This window comes from Squalius cephalus (assembly GCF_949319135.1).
Source record: "Squalius cephalus genome assembly, chromosome: 12".
Taxonomy (NCBI): domain Eukaryota; kingdom Metazoa; phylum Chordata; class Actinopteri; order Cypriniformes; family Leuciscidae; genus Squalius; species Squalius cephalus.
In genome coordinates this window covers 11,440,691-11,465,670 of record NC_137133.1, presented here as the reverse complement: position 1 = coordinate 11,465,670, position 24,980 = coordinate 11,440,691, and the positions used below count along the sequence as shown (strand labels likewise).

Genomic DNA, 24,980 nt, shown 5'->3' with positions numbered 1-24,980 from the left:
GAAAAGAGTCCCTCTAATTGAAGAATCGCCAATCAACACTAGAATAAAGGAATGTGATATTTAAGACCTCAATTAAAAAATGAAAGTGAATACCACCTCTTATTCTCCTCTCTCCCTGCATATCCCTCTTTTCTCCTATCATCTACATTACCAGTCCTAATAGGCATCTCATCAAGTGGATGAGGATGGTTCTGTGTTGTTTTGGTGGTAATTTTGCAACACATACAGTGTATAGGTTAACATGTCGGAAGATGCCCCCCTTTAAGAACAATGTGAATTTACTTTTAAACTGTAACATATTTAGATATAAATTTAGCATGTGAAACATCAGCCAATGTGTTATTATAGGAAATAAATAGAAACATTCACTAATTTAGTTGCTATAAAACAAAATGTAAAGAGGGTTAAGATGAAACCCTCATCTTAAATTAAATTTAAAAATAATAACACAAGTAACAACATGCCACATGGGGCCTTCTGCGCCAAATCTGGGGGGTCATCTTACCCCAAGGGTCTAATTTTATCTTTTTACTTCAAAAATAAAAACTAGGCTATTACTCCACAAATCCAAAAAACATTGATGTGTCCACAAATCCCTCATTAACAAATAGACACAAAAAGCTTTGATATTCAACATAATGCAATGTCATAGATCACTATTTTCCAGACACAAAATTAAATGCATTCATCTCAAAACTGTTTCGGCTGACTAAATCTCACAAATTATTATTATTCAAATTATATTCAGATGAAATTACAAAATTAAAAAATAACGCACATACATTACGTATATATAACACTGTATAATACTATATAACAAGTATATATAACACAATATATAACATAACACTCCAATCTTTGCTCTTCATCTTTCCTTCTATTGTTGGTATCAACATTCAGTGCACCTGTGCACTCTGAGCTGCAACACAGCTTAGCGTTTTGCAACACAAGTGCACCACAGTGCAGAATGTGTTTTAGTGAGTGAGAATGTGTTTAAGAGTTCTGCAAAAAGAATGCATGAGATTGCAAATGGTGTCTAACCGCCTGAACTTGTTTAAGGTTTTGCAGAAAGAGTGATTTATTCGAGTCAGTTTAGGCCTTTGAGAATTTGGTTCAGAGAATGGAGTTTAGTGTTTGTGAAAAACTGTATTATAAAAATGGCCTTGTATGCAATTGTAAAAAAAAAAAATCTTAAGGTTTCCAGTGCTTCTTACAATGGCTTTCAGCATATATTTACAATTATATTATTTAAAAAATACAACTTTTTTTTCTTTTCTTAAACACACACAAAAAAATCATATTGTAAAACAAAGCAGTTTTAACTTTTTAACTTAAAAATATTAATTCAGAAAATGAAAGAATGTTCATCATAGAAGTGTATTCAAGTCACATATGAATTACATTTTAATGTACTTCTGAATAACTTAATAGATCCAGATTTAATATATATATATATTATAAAGTGGTATGTCAATTGAAACATGCACCACAAAATTCTGGTCCACAATTGTCTTTTACTGATTTATGCAAGAAACAATACATTTAGTGTTAAGAGAATAAAGGAGAAGACTGGAGACTGCAGAGATAACTGAACAGAAGATTACAATAACATAAAAAGAAAATGTCTTTCCTATTGAAAAACGAGATAAAAGGTCATAAAATACTTGCAGGACATTGTCAACAGGCTGAATTAATCTGAAAGCATAAATGAAAACAAATATTGTCTTACTTAAAACTAAGCATTTGTGTTCTAATGCCATCATAAATACTTGTAAAACTGGGACAAATGATACATCAGCTTTGCATGATCTAAAACTGCTCATGAAGCAGAAAAATGGTTACAAGCTTCTTGCAAGCATTAAGAATCTACCACATAGGGAACTAAACAGAAATAAAAATGAACACTAAAAATATAAAAATCTATTGCATAATTAAACTATAAATCTGTTTTAACCTCTTCATGAGAAAACCCATCATGAGAACATCATACCATGATTGTAAATTCCCTTTTTTTTTGCACATTCTCCATTACTTTGTCTCTTTTACAATTCATATGTGCTGTTCAAGAGAAAACTCAAAGGTATGCAAGTAAATATCAATGCAATGAAAAGCAACACTCACAAACATACAACAGCGTTTAACCATTGAGCCTATGAGTGCACACACAGAGCTCTTACGTAACCGTTACACAACAAAACAGAGAAAAAATAAATTGTTCAATCTTTCATTAAAAGTACATATTTGTAAAAATGGTTTTGTATATTGCATGGACTGCTGGTATTCTGTCTTAAGAAAATAGATTATTGTGCGACTGTAGCTACAATACACACACTTTGGGGGGGATAAAACACAACGGGAGGTTTTGTTTTAGGTGAAAGTAGGGAATCCAGAGGGAGTGTGTGAGATTGCACGCATCGGTGTCAGGGCAAGTTTTGAATTTCACATTAAGGCTCTTAACTCTTGTGATGCCACTGTAAAGTTACATTACGCTTCTCTGTCTCCAGGCCCTCTACACACTGGGATGGATGGACTCCCTCTGGGCTCCTCTTCGCATCACTGACAGGATCAATATAAGGTGCAGGTCATTCATTACATTTTTAAAACACTGGGGTTTATAGAGAATAAATGGGGTTTGGAATAAAAGGAGACATATGGAGGCAGATTTCAGGGGTCAAGGGGCGAGAGAGGGGTGCAATGTCCAGAATGGCTAAACACAGCAGAGTTCAGTTGACTTGGTCCAAAGCACGCAGGAGCTCCTCTCCCTGGAGCAGATGATGGCGGTCCTGCACAGGAGCGTTGACTTCGCAGTCATAACGTGTTAGCTGAGGCAGCCCGCCGCTGCTCTCCAGAGAACTGCACAACAGACGACTGGCCACATCTACAGTCAGAGGGGAAAGAATACAACAACACGCTAAGATTCAAAGAAAAATTCTCAAGTGTTACCTTCAAATAAAAAGTGCCATACTAAATATACGTCATTTTTTTCAACAGATATCTTGATATTTAAATCATGATCATGAATATGGTTTTCATCATCTTGGTTACACAATAGTGCTTTCGATATATTTTGAAATAAGAAATTATTATTATTATTTTTTTACCTACACGCATGTAAATAATTAAAGTGCATATTAATTAATAACAGCACTATGCTGCCTATATTATGATCTAAATGGTTTTAATCTATAGTGCAGCCTTAGAAAAAGGTCGAATGAGGCGGTTCATGGATTCCCGTCTGTGGAATTCGCCACTTCCAGTATTTTGCTGGTTACTCGACACTGGTAAATTTTAATTGACTATTTTTTTTAATTGACTACTCAAATTTAGTGGAGGAATCGTGACAGCCCTACTTATAACTGTGTATACACGGCAAAATAGTATTGCTTTTATTAGTAGAGCGCATTTAAAGTGTTTATTATAAATAATTTATCCATGCATTATTACTTTTTTTTTTCAAATGTATGTGCACTCGTAATCTATAAATCTCGTGGAGGGCTGGGCTAAATATTCACCACTGACTGCAGACTGGCAACTTCCTACGATCCAATCATTTCCCGAAGGACGAAATCAAGTCTCGCCTTACATTTTTTTTCTCATTCCAGAAGTCATTTTACTCTGATATATGTCACAATAGGGAAGAAAAGACTAATCGCAACTTCCGTTTCATGCCGACTTTAAAATTCCATAAAATAGATGGTACAATGATGATGGTCTCGTCACTCACCAGAGGGCAGTATAAGAATGGTTTTGTCCCCCCCGAGCACACTCGATCCTTTAACTTCTAAAACCTTTGCCCTTTTTCCAGGCTCGATAGCACTGTCCACACTCTGAAGCAAAGCACCCTGCGGGAAATAGTAGAGTGGCCATTAGCATGGCTGTTACATAGAAAACAGATCTCAAAAAGATCACTTATTTGTCAGCCATGTTTCCTTTTAAGTTAAAAATATATGCAAAAAAAAAAAAAACCTAAACCTGGAATATATAGTGCATAAAACAAATGTAATACAATATTAATATTAAAAATAATATTTAAAAAATAAAGTACTTTTATATGCATCTTTACATACAATCTGTGTATAAAATCTAATAACATACTGACCAGTCCAACAGCCTCAGAAAGAGATGTCACTTCCAGTTTTCTCTTACGTTGGACATTCTGGATGGCTAACATCTTTGGAGACAGCTCTCTGAGAAATTGGAGCAACAGACAGAAGATCAGATAATCTACAATTATTGTCATCAAAAAGTAAGTCCAAATCAAAGCTCTTATGCTCATGAAAGAACTGTTTTGGCTCGACTCCAATCTACTTAAAGTTTAATACGGATCAGCTATCTGATCCCTGTGCAAATCGATTGTTAATGATGCCAGCAGGTAGTTGTGCCAACGAGAGCTTTACCTGTTATTGAGCTGATTGCTGCTCTGTGGGGTGGGGGATCGAGCCGGGGAAGCGTCCCGACTGCCGCTGAAGGGCGAGACGGGAGCGCTGCACACCTCCTGCAGCTGATGCAGAGGTGAAGGGGCCCGTGATGATGGCTCCTGCGTCACTGCGCTGCTGGAGGAAGAGGCTGGAGATGCTGGGGAGGGTAAGGGCTGGAACAGGGAGCTCATGGCTGAAACAGAGAGAGAGCTGGAGGGGAGCGGATCCAATGGAGAGGGGGTGCGCAGCTGGAAGTCATCATCCATTGGGATGTATGGAGCCAGCATTTCTAGGTCGAGATCCCCCATGGCCTAGAGGTCACAGAAATGTGTGTTCTGAAGTGTATGCAAATGCATAAATGACCACAGAGAGAGAGATATGGCAGATAAAGGTTTACCTGGGAGTTAAAGGGGGTCTTTGCCTCGGTATCAATAGCAAACAGCTTTTCAACCAGGTCCAGTTTGAATTCAGAACTGATGTCGGACTCCACTTGGAAACAGTAATCCATGGGGCTGTTGGGCTAAGAACAAAAAAAAAGCTAAAGCACATCTTTGAGAGACATAGAATCTCATTAGCCCTTAAAAATAAGCAATCATTTTGAAATGAATGACAAAGTGTTTAATTTGTCTTTACCCCCGAGGAGAGGAGTCCAGATGTGGAGAGTTTGTTTGTGGAGTCTGGAACACAATCAGAGGCAGAGCTGAAAGGGAAGTCCTCTGCTCCGGACTCTAGTTTGGACAGAACTGGGCTGGAGTCACTGGGTGTCAGAGCAGACAGACTGATGGGCAGTTTCTCACTGCTGGAGGGCAGCATAACATCATTGTAGAGGGGCACCTCCTTCCGCAGCTGCATCTCAGAGTCTGGAGGGAATTGAATACTCTTAATTATTATTAGCAGCACACCAAGGAATTGTGTGTATATTTATTATTTAATTTCTTACAACAATAAGATCATGAATCCATATTTCTCAAACAGTCTAAGAGGATTAGTTAATGTCTTTGTACATGTTTCTATCTTTAAAAGATTAAAAAGCTCAAACACACACAATCAAACACATTTGGTTATGTAATGGTACACTACCATTCAAAAGGTTTGGGGTCAGGAAGATATTTTTTTGGAAATAACTTGGACTTTTACACTGTTACAAAAGATTTATATTTCGAATAAACGCTGTTCAATGTTTTTCGAAATTGATAAGAAATGTTTCTTGTGCACCAAACATCAACATATTAGAATGATTTCTGAAGGATCATATGATACTGAAAACTGGAGTAATAGCTGCGGAAAATTCAGCTTTGTCATCACAAGAGTTAATTACATTTTAATTATATATTAAAACAGAAAAGTTATTTTATTTAAATTAAAATAATATGTCATAATATTACTGTTTTATATTTATTTGACACAATATTACTGTCAAATAAATACAGCCTTGAGAATGCATAACTGCATAAGCGACTTCTTTCAAAGACTTCACAAAATAAAATCTTACTGACCTCAAACTTTTGAATGGTTGTATATGTACACATGACAGTGTCAGACACTGCTGGTCACCAACTAGCTGTCGATCGCAAATATGCGTTCTTCAAATTCTGGTTGTCTTACAGTACTTGTGGGCTGCACAAGATAGCATAACTCTAGGTCACAAACCATATATCATTAATGTCATTTTATTTTGAATTACACTTTTTGTAACTCTAAAAACCAACAATATGGAGGGGAAGCGTTCATACAAAATGCATGAATGTCATCTATGGCTAAACGAGATGAGAACAATTAAAATGAATATTAAATATAATAATAAATACTCGCTCTTTGCTCAAGTTGACTTGAACCGCCAGCTCTCAATAAAAGCGAATGACCTCCGATTATTGCAAGTTGCTGTTAAAGTGAGCAAAGCTTAATCTGTTCCATTTAAAAAATGTAACCATCCACCAGAAAGCACCTGAGTTGTTGAAGTCCAAAGAGATGATGACGTCTCCTGCTGCAGGTGCCAACACAGTGAGGGCTTCAGGCTCTGCTTTTAGCTTCTCATAAAGGTCAGAGCTCTCCATGGGGCACTTGAGGCTATCTGTCTTGAAGAGTTTGAGCATGTCCACCTCAGAGGCCTCATCTTTCATTTCCTGGCTCTCTTTCTCTACAGCCTTGGGCTCTGTCATGGTCTGCTGCAGGGACAGGACAACGTCCCCCTCCACAATGCCACTGGACGGGACAGAACAGTTAAGTTAGAGATATGATCACAGACGCACTTTGGTCTCTATAAAAATGCTGATCCACTAAAAATGAAACAAAACTGGATCCGTACCTGAGAACGAAGTTGACGCACACAATGCACTGTGGCTGTGAATTCTTGGGGTTGTAGATAACGGTGGCCTGAGTCTCCACCCAAACAAAACCGCCTTTCTTAGCCATCATGCGGTACTGGCTTGTGGTAGCCTGGCCCTTTGCGAACACTGGAAAAAAATAACATTCTCCAATTAGAATTATTTCACAAGACATCTTTTGTAGCAGTTTTGCATGTTGAAGTAAAACCTCTAACATGATCAGGTAGACATTGTCACCTGTACTAAATTAGTAAACTATGGCCAATAATTATCTAAATCCAGATACTCACGGTTCTGATGAGTCTTGGTGAGGTGATCTGAATCCAGGGCATGATAGTATTCGTACACTGACCTGTTCAGCAGATCATCTGGCTCATATCCCATCAGCTCTGTGATCCTTTGGGAAAGAGCCAGATTGTGTGTGAATTAAGTAGCAACATACTAAAATATTTAATTAAATGGTTAGTTAATAGTTTTAGGTAAGAATAACAACAACACTGCTCAAAACAAAACAGTTCAGCATTTCTAGCTACTCCGAAGCCGAGTCACTTTCACAGCTTCACGGTTAGCAGAGGCTTAAAATAAAACACTGGCTTCTGCCACTAGGTGGCGATAATTACATTCGTAAAAGTACAGAATACAGGCTTTTGTTCTTTGGCATGCTAGACCAGTTCTGCAGCATTGCTTTTATTCAAAGAGATGTAAACAACTCATTGGTATTCACAACATTCATTGCTAGGTATAGATACCATCAAGGTAAACCCAAACCCAAAAAGAAAAGACAAATGTGAAGTGGGGAAGGCAAAACCATTCACACGAAAACAAAATAAAGGGAAGAATGAAAAGATGATGTCTGCCAATCTGTCTATCACCTAATCTGGGGGAAATTTGCTTATAGTTTTGTGCATATAAGAGCATTACATCTCTCTGCTAACCTTTCATCACAGTACGAGAACTTCATGTCCAGAGTGTGACGGCTAAGGAAGGTCTTGCTGTCCAGAGGCACCTCGATGTTTGAGGGATGAGGAATGGGCTCACAGATGAGCACAAGGTAAGTCAGAGGGGGCTCTTTAAAGCCAGAGTCCTCCAAACTCTCGCTGCGCTCCTGCAAACGGACATGACCAGCGCAGTGAAGAACCTGTAGCAGGAGAGAGAAGGGCGAAACTATTGCAGTCCATTTATAGCAAGTCAGACATGCATAAAAATAATTTAAAGGATGCACAGTGCACAATAGGACTCAAGCCAGTTTCCTTTCCTTCTTCCTTGTTACATTTTGTGTATTCTTGTAATGTCACCAAAATTAATGAACCATTTAAAATTAAGTCAGGGAAATACAATCTTATCTTCTAAAACAAATACCTAAAAATCTACCAGGAAAGGGTAAAGCTAAAGGGGAAAACCATATATAAGCTAAGAGATTAGTGTGAAAACTGCATCAATTCCGACATCTCACCTTCCACGTAGCAGACTTGATATTGACAGTACGTCCTCTGCTAGTGAGAGTGCACTTCATACGCAGGAAGAAGCTGCGCTCTGTGTTTTGTTCCTTGGTCTTTTTGGATCCTAAACATCGACAAAAAAATTCAGTTAATGCATTTTTTTTATTAATCGCTGATGCATTTATCTGCAGAGAAAATATTTTTACCATGCGTGACTAACCTGTCCTATGGACCAGCATCTCTCTCAACTCCTCATGGTCACATGGGTGTGAAAATTCAAAGACGCTGTGACCGGTCAGATCAAACTGAGAGAAAAGAGTGCAGAGATAGTTAGCTACACCATAAGCTTTAAATCTAAACAGCACAGACTAAAACGTAAACATCTGGCTACCTGTGTAAGGCCCATGCTCTTGCTGACATTCTCAGAGAGATAAACCATGTCTCCATCCTCAGATAGCACCATGAGGAAACCCTCCAGGGCCTTCAGATAAAAACCATTCAGCTGACTCTCCAGCTCATTTTCTTTCTCCGAGTCATCTGCACAGTCAAACAACAGCAATCTAACCATGTAAAGTCATAGTGGCACATTATGCCTTTACACACTCTCAGAAAATATGGCACATTTACAGTTACAACAGCAGGATGCATATACATAAAATGTACACACCAGTACTGTAATGCACCCTTGAGGGGAAGATAAGGTACATGTTAATACCTAAAGGGGGCACTATAGTACCTAGCATTAATATGTACTCTTGAGAGGTAGATAAGTTACACAGAATCTAAAGGGTGCATACTGGTACTAATAGGCACCCGTACATAAGGGACATAATAGGACAGTTTGTGGGGAAAAAATTGAATTGCATTATTTTGTGATAACTTACAATTTGGCAATTACAATAATTATTATTATTATTATTATTGCAACTAAATAAAAAAATATTAGACAATATCCTAATCATTTGTTAACATGTATTCACTACTTTAATGAGCTCATTGTTTTCTGCCTTTAATGCAATGTTGGCTAACTGTGTGATTTGTATATGTACATTTCTGAAATGCATAATTAGACCCAGTCACCTCTGATAGCAGAACACTCTAAATTGTAATGTAGACATGCATTTTCTATAAAGCTGCTTTGAAACTATGTATTGTGAAAAGTGCTATACAAAAAATGTGAATTGAAAATAAGAAATACTACTATTGTAATATTAATTACAATTAAAATAATTAAGCATTTTAAAAATTACATTAATAAAGTTAATAGTAATAATAATTATAAAAACTTTTTTACAGTACAACTGTAAAATTACAATACTATATATTACGGCTGTCTTAATTTCATTAAAAGCTTACCTAAAACAATAACACTTTACAATAAGGTCTCATTAGTTAACGTTAGTTCATGCATTAACATATTAACAATGAGCAAGAACTACATTTGCTGCAGAAGTTATTATTATTTGTAAAAGAATAATTATTTGTTAAAATACAACTGCTAGTTAATGTTAGCTCAGATCCATTAAATAATAGTTAAAACTTTTGATTTTAAGAGTTTCATAAATGTTGAAATTAAATTAACTAACATCAATAAATGCTCTAGAAGTATTTTTCATTGTCAGTTTATGTTAACTAATGAATTAACTAATGTTAAATAATGGTGCCTTATTGTAAAGTGTGACTGAACAATAAAATAATCAGTTTTATTCAGTCAATATCTAGGGCATGTAGGTTGTAGTCCAGATTAAAATGTCAAAATGTTTAAGTTTGAAAATAAATAACTAAGTATTTGGTGCTGTGATGAACACTACAACACACAATCATTGCAAATACAATGCAACATTTTTGAAAAATTTCAATAGTGTAGTAGCGCAACTGCTTTGTTTACGGGGTAACCACTGCATTTCTGCTGTTCCATCAACGCCTCTGCTGTCAGAGAGTGAATGTGCATTTTCATTCAGCGCATCTCCTTCACTCGTTCCGCCATGTGCTTCTCATTCCGCCATGTGCTTGTTAACATCAGTCTGCGCGTGCCTCTTTGACACAGCATACAGCAGTGTTGTGAATCTTAAACGGTTGATGGGTAAAGTATTCTTAAAATGCACTCAAGAAATCTGAATAATTAGTAATAATGATTCACCATATTTTTAAGTGCCCACGATAACAATATTGTGCATGTTCATTATCGTGATATATCGTATTACCGAATACCGGCACATTATACCTGACCCAAACTCAGAGCAGAAGCGGACGAGCAGCATTTACTGCAAACACAGTCTCTCTGAGACACTGAAAACACCAGATCATGAGCTGCTTGTGTGTAAAAGAACACAGTGCCGCCCTTCACTCTGAAACACGCAACATGTATATTAGGGCTGAACGATTAATCAACATTGCGATTAGCTAATCGCAAAAGGGTGTGATATGAAAAATATGTCGCAGAGCAAAAGCATGACTGTCCTCTTTATTTGTCCTCTCAGTCTTACAAACCAACTGAGTGAGCGTACCTCTGTTCTACCCCAAAGAAGCTAACCATCTACTGGATAGAAAGCAGTGTTAATTTCGTTAACTAAATCTATGACAAAAGATGTTCGTTGACGACCTTTTTTTCCATAACTACGACGAGACAACACCAACGTCATTAAACGATAACCGTGACTAAATAAACATGCATTATCATTGACAAAAAAAGACAAGACTAAATGTAGTTAAAAACTAAATCTTGACCAAAATCACTTGTTTTTGTCAGAAAAAAAAAAAAAAAAAAAGAGACTACAAAAAAAATTACAGAAATTTTTAACAAGCCGCTAAGAGCATTCATGCTTGCGGTTGGCAGATTTCAACAATTTAAATCCCCCAATCAGAGCTTTTCTGTTAAAAGAACATGTTTTCTACCCGGTGTTTTACTAAATCTTTGCAATCTCGCATCCATGCGCACGCACTCTCTCTCTACAATGCTGAAGCAGCGCGGATGATCTGAAAACACAGACAAACAAGTAACCTGCAGTTTAGCAATCTCCATTCTACATTTGAGATTTTCTACTTAAATGAAAGTGTCATTCAGTCGCTCTGTGCTCTGTCATGAGCTGCTCGCGCTGTTTGCAGCGACTAAATCTGTGATTTAACCTTTTCAGTGATGAACTGCAATAAATCCTAACATGGATCTCAACAATTGTGATTGTTGAATAACTGCACTTATGCAGCTCTGTATGACAATAAGTATTTTTTGCTGTTGTTTTAATAGAAAAACAGATAAGTTTCTTGTTTAACTAGTATTTGTATTAAATAGCCTATAATAAATCAGGAAACTAGATGAGGTCAAATAAACCATGTGTATGGGTTGACATTCTCTTGATTTGTGCTTATAGGTTAAAGTGCAATAATTCTGATGAAATACATTTCTCAAATGACAATAATCGTTATGATTATAATTTTGAGCAAAATAATTGGGATAATCAATTTAACCATTATGCAGCAGGACGAAAGAAGTTTTCATTGACGAAAACTAGACTAAACAAATACAGGACATGGTTGACGAAATATGATAAAAAGTACATTTGAGACGGGACTAAGACTAAATAAGAAAAATAGCTGACAAAATGAACAGTACCTTGTAGTCTAGTAGATGCTGTCTACCTTTCTGTTAGTGCAGGGGTCTAAAGTTAAAGGCATATTGTACTCCTTTAATTTAGAGTGTGTGCTGCACACTATTGAGAATATTGAGCTGAAGCTTGACTTGACAAAATTAAATCGCAAATCAAATCGCAATCGAAAAATCTGTCAGAAAAATCGTAATTAGATATTTTCCCCAAATCGCACAGCCCTAGTGTATATTTAATTACATTGCGGTTTATAATCGTGCTTGGCCATAATCATGATTTTGGTTTGATTTAGATTAATCATGCAGATATACATATTATATCTAAAAGGTACAAACTAGTACTAATATGCACCCTCTGAGGACTGCCCCAGTGACTGCAGATTGTACATATTTCCATCCTTGCTTCATGTTTACAGTATCTCTAAGGTTTTGAATCCGTTTTGCATGCGGTGTAAATTTTATGCGCTTCTAGATACAAATATTCATATCAGCGAACTGACCAGAGATGAGCAGCTTCCTCATGCGCAGATAGCTGATGGCCAGCCTCATGATGGAGGCTTTGTCCAGGTGGGAGGTGACATTGTGTGGCAGGGGAAGCTGGTGCGCTAACTCGTAGAACACCTCGGACTCCTTTCCCCTGCGAGATCTCGCTGCATCCCTGGACTTCTCCTTCCTGCGCTCCGAGCTCACCCTGGAAAAATAAGGGAGGAGATTGCGGCATTAGTTTGGCTCTGTGTTTGTGAAAAGAGAGACATCCTGCGCTAATGCTTGAGGACAGCAACAAGGTCTACTTTTTAAAAAAAATCTCATTTGCATGGCGTCAAAACTTGCAGCGTCAAAGGACAGACAGATAGTCTCAATGTGACTGGCTGGTGAAAGGGTGTGAACAGTGTGAAAGACACAGTTACAGCCCTTGGAGGTCAGCCAACGGTGGTAAATGTTGTTGTGTCCGACAGTTTACAGATTTCCCAGCATAAACTTTTCGGTGCACTACAAAGAACAAATTTTAGCATACAAACAAGCAACATCTGGTGTTACAAACAAGCAAGTTCAGGATTTGGACAATAAACAGTTAATGGTGAGAAAATAAACCCTTTCCTAACAAATAGGTCACCATGAAAAAGTTTCCTGCTAAAATTAGTGTCTATCTCATCATGATTTCTAAAGAAGCATATCTATTACCTTTGGGACCTACAAGACAGACTCCCACGTATTTAATACGTGTTTCAGTTAAACGCAAGAATGGAGGGCTCTAAAAAAAACAAGCCAAACTATGGGCAACAAAGAGCAACTAGGCTATGTAATGCACACCCTTTAACAAAAGTTCCCTTACAGACTAATACCCTCAGGTGTTCATTCATGATTTACTGTAATAGAAAGTTGTTCACTGTTAACAAAAGCTGCCATGACGCAAAGGAAAATTGACTAAATTGGTGCAGGGATGATGTCACTTTGTATGCCAACCGGCAGTTAACATCACACTGGTTCCCTCGACAAAAACACAATAGGATTTTTTTGGATTATCGCAAAAACGAAAAAGTTCTGTGATCAACAAAAGTTTAGGCTATGATACTTGCACATTTTTTGTCCATCAAGATCATTTTCACATATTAACCCAACTTTCTAATTTTGAAGCCTAAATGCAGTCGCAAGAAGTAAAAAGCTAAAGGTAAGCTATAAACGAACTACACCACGGTCGCTCTACTTCAATAGAGACAGAGCGCAACGCATCATAATCTGAAGACCACGCCCACCGGGGGGGAAAACAATCCAACGGTCTCCATTGACTTTGCATTGCGAGAGGCTGCCTCCTTGTCATTTATGACTTAGCCTATAACAAAAGACAGAAAAATGCCTAAAAGCTGCTGTGTGACAAGGTGTACAGCAAACAAGCTAAAAAAACAGAAATAAATTTTTATAAGCTTCCGAACCGTAAAAGCCAGCCTTTAAGGAGACAAAAGTGGATACAGGCAATAAGACGTGAAGCATCAGCAGGAAGAATGGGTAAACATTTTGTCACTGGTAAGTCAAATATCCAAATGTCAGTTGTAATAAGCTAAGCTGTAGCATTTTTTTACAATATCATGTCACGTTCCAGTGGGCGTAGTTCTCAGAGTAGTTCGAGAACTAGTTGCGCTCTGTCTCAATTGATCCACTTTTATGTCCTGAAACAACCGTTTTTTGAGGTCGAGCTTATACAAATTTATTTCTGGGTTATTTAGCTTGTTTGCTGTACACCTTGTCACATAGCAGCTTTTAGACATTGTTTTGTTTTTTGTTATAAGTCATAAATGACAAGGAGGCAGCCTCTCGCAATGCAAAGTCAATTGAGTCGGTTGGATTGTTTTCCCCCCCGGTGTGGGCGTGGCCTAAATACGCTCTGTCTCTATGTCATCACCAAACTTCCGAAAAAAATTCCCAGAAAGTTTGAGTTAGAATAGTTCATATGAGCAAAAATATAAGCATAACGAGGCTGTAAAAGTGGACTGAGTTTACCTGTGTGATGACGTTTAATCTCCTCTACGGTTTCTGTAGTCCCATTTAGCTACTTGTTAGCAACCGCCTTTTTCAAGACACGTAACATCTTAAAAAAAAGTCACGAGTGGGTAATGCTGATGTATTTTATGTCAAAGAATAAAATGTGAAAGTGTCTTAAACTTGTGTTAACTGCAGACCTTATTTTAGCCATTTAACCAAAAACCCATTGACTTCGGGATGATGGAACCAGAAGTGCAAAAATGCTAACTTGTTTGCGTGTTATGGCCTGCAAAGTTATGTCATACCTGCACCACTATTTTTATCACTATATTAAGCATCAAACGAGCTTCAGATTAGATATGGAAACATTATTAAAGGTATGGTTCGGAATAATTTCAACCTAGGGTTCTTTGCACCATGACCTCGAGCCAACCACCCCCCACCCCCCCCAGAAGCTTTTTTCCCTTGGTCGAACATTATTAAAGTTAGAGCTTATTTAGAGATATCAGCCGAATGGCTCAGTGCAGGCACTAATGGATCCTGGTTTGTATCTCGTAAATTACCCCACTAATAATGCCCGGTATGGTACCAAACTTCTACAGTAGTACAAATAGGTTCTGTACTCATAAAACGAGGCATTGGAAAGTTTGTAAGTACATCAGGAGTTTATATAAATAACACTTGCCTGATGGCTTATGCTATAGCAAACCCGGACGTCGAGGTCACTTCCGTGATTTGGGAAAATCCCGTAAAAGTCCTGGCAGAAAGCGATGCATAAGGATGTAGTGTAACGACACCCAGTTCCAGGAATGCACTAATATTTTGTTGGTAACAACTTAGTGTTAATTAGGCTAATAGTTGTTGCAAACTGGTATTACCAACAAAATATTAGAGCATTCCTGGAACAGGGCGTCGTTACAGCGAACGTTTTCAATTAATTCCCATGGAAGTTGATCTAATAATAGTCTAAATTACATTAGGGGAAGCTCTTAAATACGTCTAAAAGTATTTTTAAAAGTATTGAATAAAAAAAGAATTGTTCTGAATTTGCAAAAATGGCTTCTGACTCTTACTGAAGACAAGCAAATAGTGAATTGACCAATGAGGTCTCTGTGCAACTGCCAACAAATCTACATAGGCCTATTCCCCATAAGAGCTCAAGGTCAAAGCAGCAATGAGAAACAATGAGCAGGCCTTGTGTCAAACTGTCAAAGCCATGCAAGACAAAGGAAGGAAAACGGTTAAGACAGCCTAGTGACCTGACAGGAAAAAAACTATTTTGAGACAGAAGGCTCCCATCCTCCCTATCAAAGCGCTCTCTGAAGTAAAGCGGAAATCATTTGGCCAGAAACAGAGGAAAACCCTTGTGCACAGGGGTTGTTCATATGCGCATTTCATTGCAGTTTTCAGCCTGTTTGTGTCTGTGCGCAGTACATCTTGTAAGTTCCATATATGGACTTCTTAATAATATGTCTACATTTCTGACAGTTTTCAGAGTAACTGGAAGACCCCTTTGGCAAAGGAAAGCTTTTTAACCTGTAAATGCATAAGTATGAGGTTGCATTGTATGGTTTTAAAACGCAATAAGAAGAGAACAATACAAGCGTTTCCTTTGAAACGGGTGTTTCACATCATGATGACAAGATGGCAAATAAAGCAAACTGATAATAACCTTACGTCATGTTCTGAAACCGCATTTGTTGTTGATGCAAATTTAATTGGTTGTATTCTCTCTGTCTATTTGCAAAAGCAATCACCAGCTTCTCATGTTTATAATGACTGGTAAAACTTGATTGCCCGTTTGATTTCTTTTTTAATTATCTAAGTTTATGTTGTAATAAACCCAGTACACACACAGTACAAAGTACCTTACCCATGTGAATCGCAAGCCAAGTATCAATCCTCTACAATGCGAGTAAATTGTAGAGGATTGTCACTTGCATATGCAGCTAAATTTTCATGCTATCATCATTAGCCATTGGCTAATAAAATGTTAGATTTCACCAGCCAGTGTTTGAGTTAGAGGCTAAGTGTAAGTTTAACACAGTTATATTTTCACTCGCTGAACACTCTGACTGAGCACTTGAGTTTTGTACTATTCCAATTCATCTCGATGGATGCGCAGCATATTTGATGCAACGTTAAACTCTAGTGTGAATTTACGCGCTACATGTAAATTATACTCTTTGTTGTATTTTCCTGTTAAAATAACTGAGTTCAGCCTTTAAAAGCAAGCAAAAGCCACTGCCAATTTCTTCGGTAGTGTGCGAACTAACGCACAAATGGAAATCTCATTGGCTAGCACTCACCTATTACTGTCCCTGTTTTAATTTCAGCAAATCACTTTGAGCGAACGCAGACAACGTGAGTGATTAATATTCATTAGCCCATCAGCTCATCAGACCGTAGCACAGTTTATATTGTTATTAGTAATAGAATTAGTAGTAGTATTTTTTTTTTACAGAAACGCCACCGTCAGTCCTGTTAAAATTATAAAAAATAAATGTTAAATCTGCTTCTGTTGCATAGAACTGAATAAAGAATAATACATTGTTATTTAATATTATTTTAATTTGTGCTGTCAAAATTAACACGTTAACGCATGAGATTAATTTTTTTCGGTTTAACACGTTAAAAATATTTGACGCAATTAACGCAGCATCCATATTTTTCTCCATCATCCTTTGGCTAGCGCGTCAATATATGATCACGCTCTTATGCAAATGCTTTTGAACCATTCAAGCGCGATAAGACACAAGAGAGAATGCAGTGCAGTACTGGCGCGCATCTGTGAATCTCCTGTCGGTATGACACACACACTGCTTGTGCGCATAGAAAGCATGTGGCATAACTCAAATGAGTTAAATGAAGTCTTAAATGAAAGTAAAGAGTTGATCAAATGTGTGTCAGATGTGTGTGTGTAAATCTTGACTGACAAAACGATTGTGGAAGATTGGGTTTCAAACTAGCGAAATGTAAAAGTGCCTATTTAAGCGAGTTTGTCATTGTACTGTTTTGTTGTTGTGTTTTTCATTAAAATGAATAATGAACAAGCAATTGCCGCTAATAAAATCCGCACGGGAGTTCATTATGGTGCGTGTCCACTGGTGCGAAGTGAGCAGAGCAAGCGTTTTCAGTTCATTCCTTTGGAAGTTCCAGAGGAATTAGCGTAATTGAAAACGCTCGCTTGCTCTGCGCCAGTGGACACGAACCGTACAGTAAAAGCGAGGAGGAAAAAGAGGGGAAAACTCCTCACCATCACATCTCTAACTGGGATCAAGAAAGGACCCCGAGCTGGGACTCGAACTCAGGTTCCCTGAAGCACTGCCTACAAGACTATCAGCTCTGACAGTCAGAACATAGCCTATTTAGGCTAAATGTTACAATCTAGAAAAAAAAAAAAAAAGAGTCAGAATTGCGAGATATAAACTGGCATTTCTGAGAAAAAGGTCAGAATTGTGAGATATAAATAGCCAATTCTGAGGAAAAAATTTTTAATAATGCAAATTACTGACTAGTTTGTATGGAAGATACAGTTTTGCACACCCTAACTGCTCAGCATACTGTAGGCCTGTGGCGTGTAACGTATATATGGCCTAATCCTACCATATAAGAACAGGGCTTCTGAGCTCCTAAAAATACCTTGTTGACCACTGATCAGTAAACCAAAATTGATGCCAGTCTAAAAGTTGGCATGATTCCCAGTCTAATTGGATTCATATAGATCACATACAAGACCTTGAGACACAATGACTGAATCGATAGACATCCCCTTGAACCGAGGATTTTAAAAACATGCAAAAAAAGGGCTGGGCGATATGGCCAAAGAAATTATTGTAATTAAACATTATTTCTAACATTTATCGAACTCATGTTATCGTTTTATCGAGGAAAATTACATCACGATAATAATTATCGTTTTAATGCCCAGTCCTTCTCCAAAACAAGAAAATATGATAAGAGGGACCCATTTTAACATTCAAACTGATAGAGGACTTGCAGCTGTCTTGCCACAAGACTGGGCAGGAAGTTGCATTGACGTCAATGCTGGGAGTGATTAAGATTTGAGAGAAGAGCATGTAGTTGCTTGAACTTGGATGCCAACCAAATTCATGACAGGAAAATATTGCCACTGAAAACAGGGTAGCCTATTATTCACTTTATATGGGGCCTATCACACTGTATTGTTTTAACTAAAAATAAAAAATGAGATTATGTTCAAAATCTGGGTAAGATCAAATTGACACTTATAGGATTGAATACAATTCACCAAAAATCACATTATGACAAAAAAAAACAGCAAACCTTTAAAATTAATATTCCTTCACACATTACAAAAAAATAACTACTGTAACTACTTTTGAACTAAAAAAAAAACACTAAAAAAACAGTTTAACATTTTAAACAGAAGTATGTAAAAGCAGTTCTGTGTGCTTTCCTGAAGCTCAAACAATAGAGCAAGATGGAAGCAATACCAAGATCATGAGAAGTCCAACGAACTGAATGATTCTGTATGAGCTGATAAAAATGTACGCCTTCAATGCAATGCAGTGTAAGTTTCATTGGATTAAAGCATCTTCCAAATGAATAAAATATAAAGAGGGTAGATATGAAAGACTAAAAAACAAAATATATCCCCAAAAAAAGTTTATTATGGGTCAGTACGGTTGGATCTAATGATGAGATATCAAAAATCTAAATAGAAATGTTGTACACCCATTCCACAACACATCAAAGTGTTGACACCTTGCTAATGAACCTAAATGGGGAAAAGTAACAATATATCTATATAAATTATACGTTTATCAACCAGTACTTCTAAAAAATCAAAAAGGGTCAAATTGACACCATAACATAAAATAAATGTTGGCACACTGTGACTGTATCTTAGCTTAACTACAGTGCCAGTCTAATTCGTCCTGTGAATTCATTAAGCTAGTACAGAAAAACCAAGCAACTATTTCCAGACTTAGCAATGACATGAGAACACTTCTTTCCATCTCATCTAAACTTTGAGCCCACACTGATGACAGTCCTGACAAATAATAAGACACTGTGTCAGCAGAATCCAAGGATGAATTCCAGCTTCCAGTCTTATATCAACAAATATGCCAGACGAGCTGGCTGAACGAGGGCAACGAGTTGGTGTGACCCGTGGGGTCAAGTGGTTTGAGGGGTGAAGAAGGGATCAGTCACATTACTAGCACATGGCTCTTTTATCTCACAAATAAACGACATAAAAACATTCAGAGCTTAAGTACACAATACCAGAATGTCAAGTACAAACCACTGAACTAAGAACAAAGATTATACCATTTAACTCCACTAGTATAATAGACGTAGCCTAACAGTTACAGCTGTCTGATCATTTCACTATGGAAAAAGAAGCGGAGTAGCCTATGTATTTTGTGCTTATTGCAAGCATTCATTTGACATATAATCAGTTTGTTTATGCACTCCCAATGAAACTGAAGTATGTCTATACTACTATAAACTGTTTATAGCGGTTTAAGCCATAAATCAGTGGAAATTTAAGTTAGCATACCGCTAGTTTCATAGCCTATTTCCACAGACACTCTGTTACCTCAAATAAAGCCAAATATTGCGTTACAAAGCAAAAAATATCACTCTTTTTATTGTTTGTAAAAATATCGAATAGGCTTTTAAACACAAATAGCCGGTATGAGTGCTTTAAACTTGCTCGTAAATGTTTGGTTTGCCATCCAACACAAAATGGCGACACATTCGGTGTGACGGGGGATGAGGATCTTTCTGTCTGTTTACTACATAGACATAACAAAATCCGCTCAGCAACCACTTTCTATAAAACAGAAACGGGAATCCCTACCTTTTCTTTTCAGTGACAACTCCAGTATCCATTCCTGGGTAAAACCACTCAGTATGTGTTAGGTTTTTCCAAACCGCGAGGCCAGAAAATCAAGGACGTGGCCACCTCTTGCTAACAAATAAAAATGTTTCTAAAAGAAACCGAGCAAACGCGATAAAATTATCCGATTCAAGTCCGGTGTGGTGTGTTGAAAGTGTCAGAACGGTAGAGATCAACCCTCCGGTTCGCTGAAGGTCAAATCATTTGTCTGGCACCCAATCGGTGCAGCTTCTGGTCGGTACAAAGAGTTAGCCGTGCCTCCTACTACTCTCTATGTGGCCCGCGCGTTCACGCTGACGGGAGCGCGCACAGACGTCGGTGTCGCGTCAAAAACTCTTTCACACCGATGGGGCATCAATCCAACTAGCAGTGCAGTCGACCCCCACGGTGTGATGTAATCACCACTATTGATTTGACCACAGATCGAGTAAATTTAAATTATTTGCTTATCCTACAAGTTTTTTTTTTCCTTGTCCAGTTAATGATGTGTTGTTTAGTATAAAACGTCTAATATTTTATTATTATTTTTTGAGATTATAATAATTATCAGGTAACTGAAGACAATTGTTTTCCAAAATAATTACATCAGTAACCAGCAAGAAGACCTTAACATTGCCTGCAACCACACAGAACACATTAGAAGCAAGCAGCCAGAACACTCAGTTAAAATAACCTAACGACCAGCCATCTAATAACCCTAGCATCTGTTTAACAACACTCACTGTAAAATATATATATATATGATCAATAAGATGACAACGTTGTTACATTGGTTGAACTCATCAAAATAAAAAATAGCCACTAATTTTTAAGTCAGTTTAATATAATTTAAGTTGAAGTGACTTAAACATCCAAGTTGATTGCACTTAAAAATTGAAGGCAGATTTTTTACAGTGAACATACTGGTAACCAACCACACCACTCTTGCAACACCCTGGTAATCTATGACTGTACAGCACTGTAAAAAGTATTTTAAATGGTCAGCTAAGACTTGTCAAGCCAACAAAAACTTTCTTGACAAACCTTACTTTTCTATAGTATCTTTATTTAAAAATGCACACAGTTATAAGCCAGGTTATTCCTTCACTCATTAAAATACAATTTAAATAAATCCTATGAACACTGACAAAAATCACTTTCAGAATGATTTTATTTTTCATCTGATGAATGATAAAAACATTGACAGATAATCAGAATTCACCCAAGAATTTAAAGAGGTATAGACTACATGACATAAACAGAAAACTGGTGTGCGTTGTTGTGGACAATATTGCCAACTAACTGTTATAGTTACCTTTAGTTGGTGCGAGATTTCTGCTCGTATAGGGAAGTACTGATGTTGATGGTGAAATGTTTTGCAGAAATTTGAGCAGTTTCCTCAATTGTGTTAGTGTTAGCCTATTTCTTTCTGCTGGTAAGACCTCATTTTGCACCAATCACCAATCTAAATGATAGGCCTACATTCAGGTCCAGTAACACTTTATTTTAATTTGACATAGTTAAATGTAACTACATGTACTCACTATAGTAATAAAAGTAAATTATCCATAATTACAAGTATCTAACCCTAAACCAAACCCTTACCCTAACCGTAACCCAATAGTAAGTACATTAAAGGGATGGTTCGGAGTAATTTCAACCTAGGGTCCTTTGCACCATGAAATTACTATCACCATGATAGGCCTATATTCAGGTCATGTAACACATTTTAAGTTGACATAGTTAAATGTATTTTTTTATTATTTTTTATTATTATTTTTTATATTAGTGCATATTAGTGGCGGCGGGTGTTTGGCTCGAGGTCATGGTGCAAACGACCCTAGGTTGAAATGACTCTGAACCATCCCTTTAATTAACTTGAATAAGTAAAATATACGTCACCTTAAAATAAAGTGTAACCTCAGGTCCTTTTAATGATTAAGTGGTAGTTTAGATTCATATGTAAATGCACATATTTAAGCTCACAATTCTGTCAAATTCACTTAAAGATCAAATTGTTCCAGTATTCCATGAAAATAGTTGTTAACTGCTGTTTATAAACCGTGTCAGTGGATACAGCATCATAGGAGTTAAGTGTCAGATCCAGCCAAGGCCATATGGAAGGTTTCTGATGTGGAGGCAGTGACTGTTATTGACTCATGATCACTGAGAGACATAACCAGATGGACAACATGACTGAAAAACCAATGAAACTGAAATGATCTTATGGTTTGTGCATGACCAAACATATATGATAAGATCACCTGACTGTATAAAGAGTGATACATGTTTTTAATATGGATATATGAAAGAAAAGATTGGAGCTTGTGTGTCAATTTGCTGTTTTAACCAAGTTTCAGTCTACCAGCACCTGACAGCTTTGATCAAACCTTTAAGCAAAGAAGTTGCTTTAGCAGGTGTTAAACTCTTTCACCTGTCAAAGTGGGTTGTGAAGGGCTTTAAGGCTCTAAAAATAAGCAGTTGCTTTCTCTCAGCAATTCAGGAAAGATTAGAGGAATTATCATGTTGCTGTTGGGAAATGTTTCATCAAAAGCAATCAGCGTATCCTTTACTGCAAAATAACACTGTAAACACTGTTATAAATCATTTATTTCCCTGTAACGTCATCTTTTGTAACATGTGCAAGTGACTGTAACTGACCAAGATGTTTGTTTTTAATAGTTAAGCATTTGAAATGAAGGTGGAAAAGTGAACAACCAAACTCTACTGAAGACCGCAGAAAACATTCAAGCTCCTGAATTAGCTGAGAAATATTTCAATTCCAGTAAGAGCTTAGCCTGCTTGCCAAAACCATTACTTTTGAATTTGAATGTAATACAATTGGCGCATGTCTTACTAGAGGAACCCAGTGAACTTCTCAGCAATGCTGACTCAATGAATGGTTTGAGTCATGAAGCCTCCATCCAGCCAGACATGGCTGGTTTTTGGCAGTTTAACACCATACGCCTAACTGGGAAAATCACCAGAGCACCTGACTGCAAGTCAAAACATTTCACACACCATCACTGAAGATTCAGATTTCATCATATGGCCTGCAGGAAAATGGTTTTGGAAACAATATCAACACTGGTTACAGTGAAACATAATGGAAGTGAATGGAGCCAATCCGTAAATGTTAAAATACTCATTGTTTCAATAGTAGAGCCACAAAAAGTAAATGATGTACATGTTTGCATGACTTTAGTGCTAATAAATTTATAATATCTAATCTATTCTGTGTAAAGTTATATCCAATTTTACAACATTATTGCCATGACAAGGAAATCATAAAATTGACGAGAACTTTACAGCTCAAATAATACACAAATTTGAAAATAAGTAATGTGCTTTTATAAAATTATGAGCTTTACATGTTTTCTTATAAATCCTCAAAAAAAAAAATGCCCCCCCCCCCCCCCCCCATTCACTTTCATTGTAAGTGCCTCATCGTAGCCTTGTTTTTGTTGTTTATTTTACAGAAAATTAGTAAAAAATATTTTCTCTGGCAATTTGCCACAAATGCTGTTGACTGATGATCTTAACCTGTACTGAACCCGCAATATTCCTTGAATCTGGCATATATATATATAACTAGTATCAAAAATAAAGTGCTGGACAATAAACAAGCAGACCAATACATTTTCTTCACTATCTCAGAAGAGAAGATGTCTGTCTATCTCAAACATGTTTGTCACTATAACTCACTATCACTTATATTGTCTGCCAGAACATGATGCCAAAGAAAATGTGTCAGAGGCAGAGCCACAGAGTTTCCAGTTAAACTGGTTTAGGGCAAGTGTGTAAAACCCCATATTGGGTAATTCACCAAGTCACTTTTAACAATAGAATGCTTGAATAGCAAAAAACAAAAACAATCCCTTCAACCAAATTTTCACACATGAAATTTAAGCATAAACAATCAAAAGGAAAAAAGCATATGAATGGGGCCATTATTCCAGTTGTATAAGCTGGTCACTGAATGAAACTGAAATGAGTTGGCAGTGTCGAATCGACCTGACTCTAAATATGGATAATGTTCATAATAGCATCTTAATCTCATTAATCCCATCAAAGTGAGCAGCACTATTGTGCATTATGAGTGCATTAACGCTGCTTCAAATACAGGGTGAGCTCGTGAGAACAACAAATAAATCGAGGGTAATAAATAATTCATGGAGGATTTGCAGGCCTACAGATAAATGTGACATGACCGCAGCTCTGTTTGTCTTTGAGGTGTAAAGGATATATTTTTTTGTTTTTCTCATGAAAATTTAATGTTTCTATCTCAAGCCACAGATCCCCTGATTCATTATTCAATACTGGACAGGTGATATGTGTCACATGTGGTTTAGGTAAACCAAAATTGTTCTTTACAATCTGTTACAAAAGGAATTTTCAAGTTTATTACTCAGACTTTAGTTAGCAATACTTTACAATACATAAATTAACTCATTGCAATGACTCAATAACAACAACAATAGCACTGGATGGTGCTGTGGAGTATATTGCATTGCCTTCTTCTAAATTTTGAATCGTGTCCATATTTTTGTCGTAGCAACAAGTCTGTCAGCGGAGTATATTACAACAAGTTCGCTAGAGAGAGTTGATAAGGGAAAGTAACATAATCTAAATAAGCCTTGGCTAATGTTAGTTCCATCGCAGCTCTGGAGCTGTGTAAGTGAAGTCTTTAAAATTATCCTGGTGGAAAGGGAAAAGGCTGTCCTCGATTGGTGTAAGACAGGGTTCCTCTTGGGTGAAGTCAGGGTCAAAATTTGCCACATCCTCAATAGATTCCTACAAACCAAAACCAAACATTATTTTTGACCAATATTAACACTTTTCAAATGAATCGGA

The 24,980-nt window shown here is 37.1% G+C and overlaps 2 protein-coding genes across 3 annotated transcripts in view; both read right to left on the bottom strand.

The window, feature by feature from the left end:
• Window positions 1-2,422: 2,422 nt before the first annotated feature.
• Window positions 2,423-20,457, bottom strand: hif1ab (hypoxia inducible factor 1 subunit alpha b). Its single transcript, XM_079887847.1, has 15 exons — window positions 20,109-20,457; window positions 12,283-12,473; window positions 8,573-8,718; window positions 8,402-8,486; window positions 8,196-8,305; window positions 7,678-7,880; window positions 7,033-7,139; window positions 6,724-6,871; window positions 6,364-6,620; window positions 5,052-5,278; window positions 4,816-4,938; window positions 4,398-4,729; window positions 4,100-4,187; window positions 3,725-3,842; window positions 2,423-2,878 (listed from the first exon to the last, which is right to left on the bottom strand). The coding sequence occupies exons 1-15, from the start codon at window positions 20,138-20,140 to the stop codon at window positions 2,724-2,726; spliced, it is 2,322 nt and encodes a 773-aa protein (XP_079743973.1). The 5' UTR covers window positions 20,141-20,457; the 3' UTR covers window positions 2,423-2,723.
• A 2,262-nt stretch (window positions 20,458-22,719) lies between these two features.
• Window positions 22,720-24,980, bottom strand: part of prkchb (protein kinase C, eta, b) — a 48,251-nt gene continuing 45,990 nt past the window's right edge. For both annotated transcript variants that reach the window (XM_079887342.1, XM_079887341.1), the window contains one exon: window positions 22,720-24,920. In XM_079887342.1, coding sequence (XP_079743468.1) covers window positions 24,774-24,920 — 147 coding nt within the window. In that variant the 3' untranslated portion in view covers window positions 22,720-24,773. The remainder of the gene's footprint in view (window positions 24,921-24,980) is intronic.

Excerpts from the sequence above, each read along its gene's own strand:
- hif1ab (XM_079887847.1), bottom strand. The coding sequence starts at position 20,140 with ATGGATACTGGAGTTGTCACTGAAAAGAAAAG. Across the intron at positions 7,140-7,677 it reads TTCTCGTACTGTGATGAAAG|GATCACAGAGCTGATGGGAT; the intron begins GTTAGCAGAGAG and ends TCTTTCCCAAAG. Across the intron at positions 4,188-4,397 it reads AGCAATCAGCTCAATAACAG|AGAGCTGTCTCCAAAGATGT; the intron begins GTAAAGCTCTCG and ends CCAATTTCTCAG.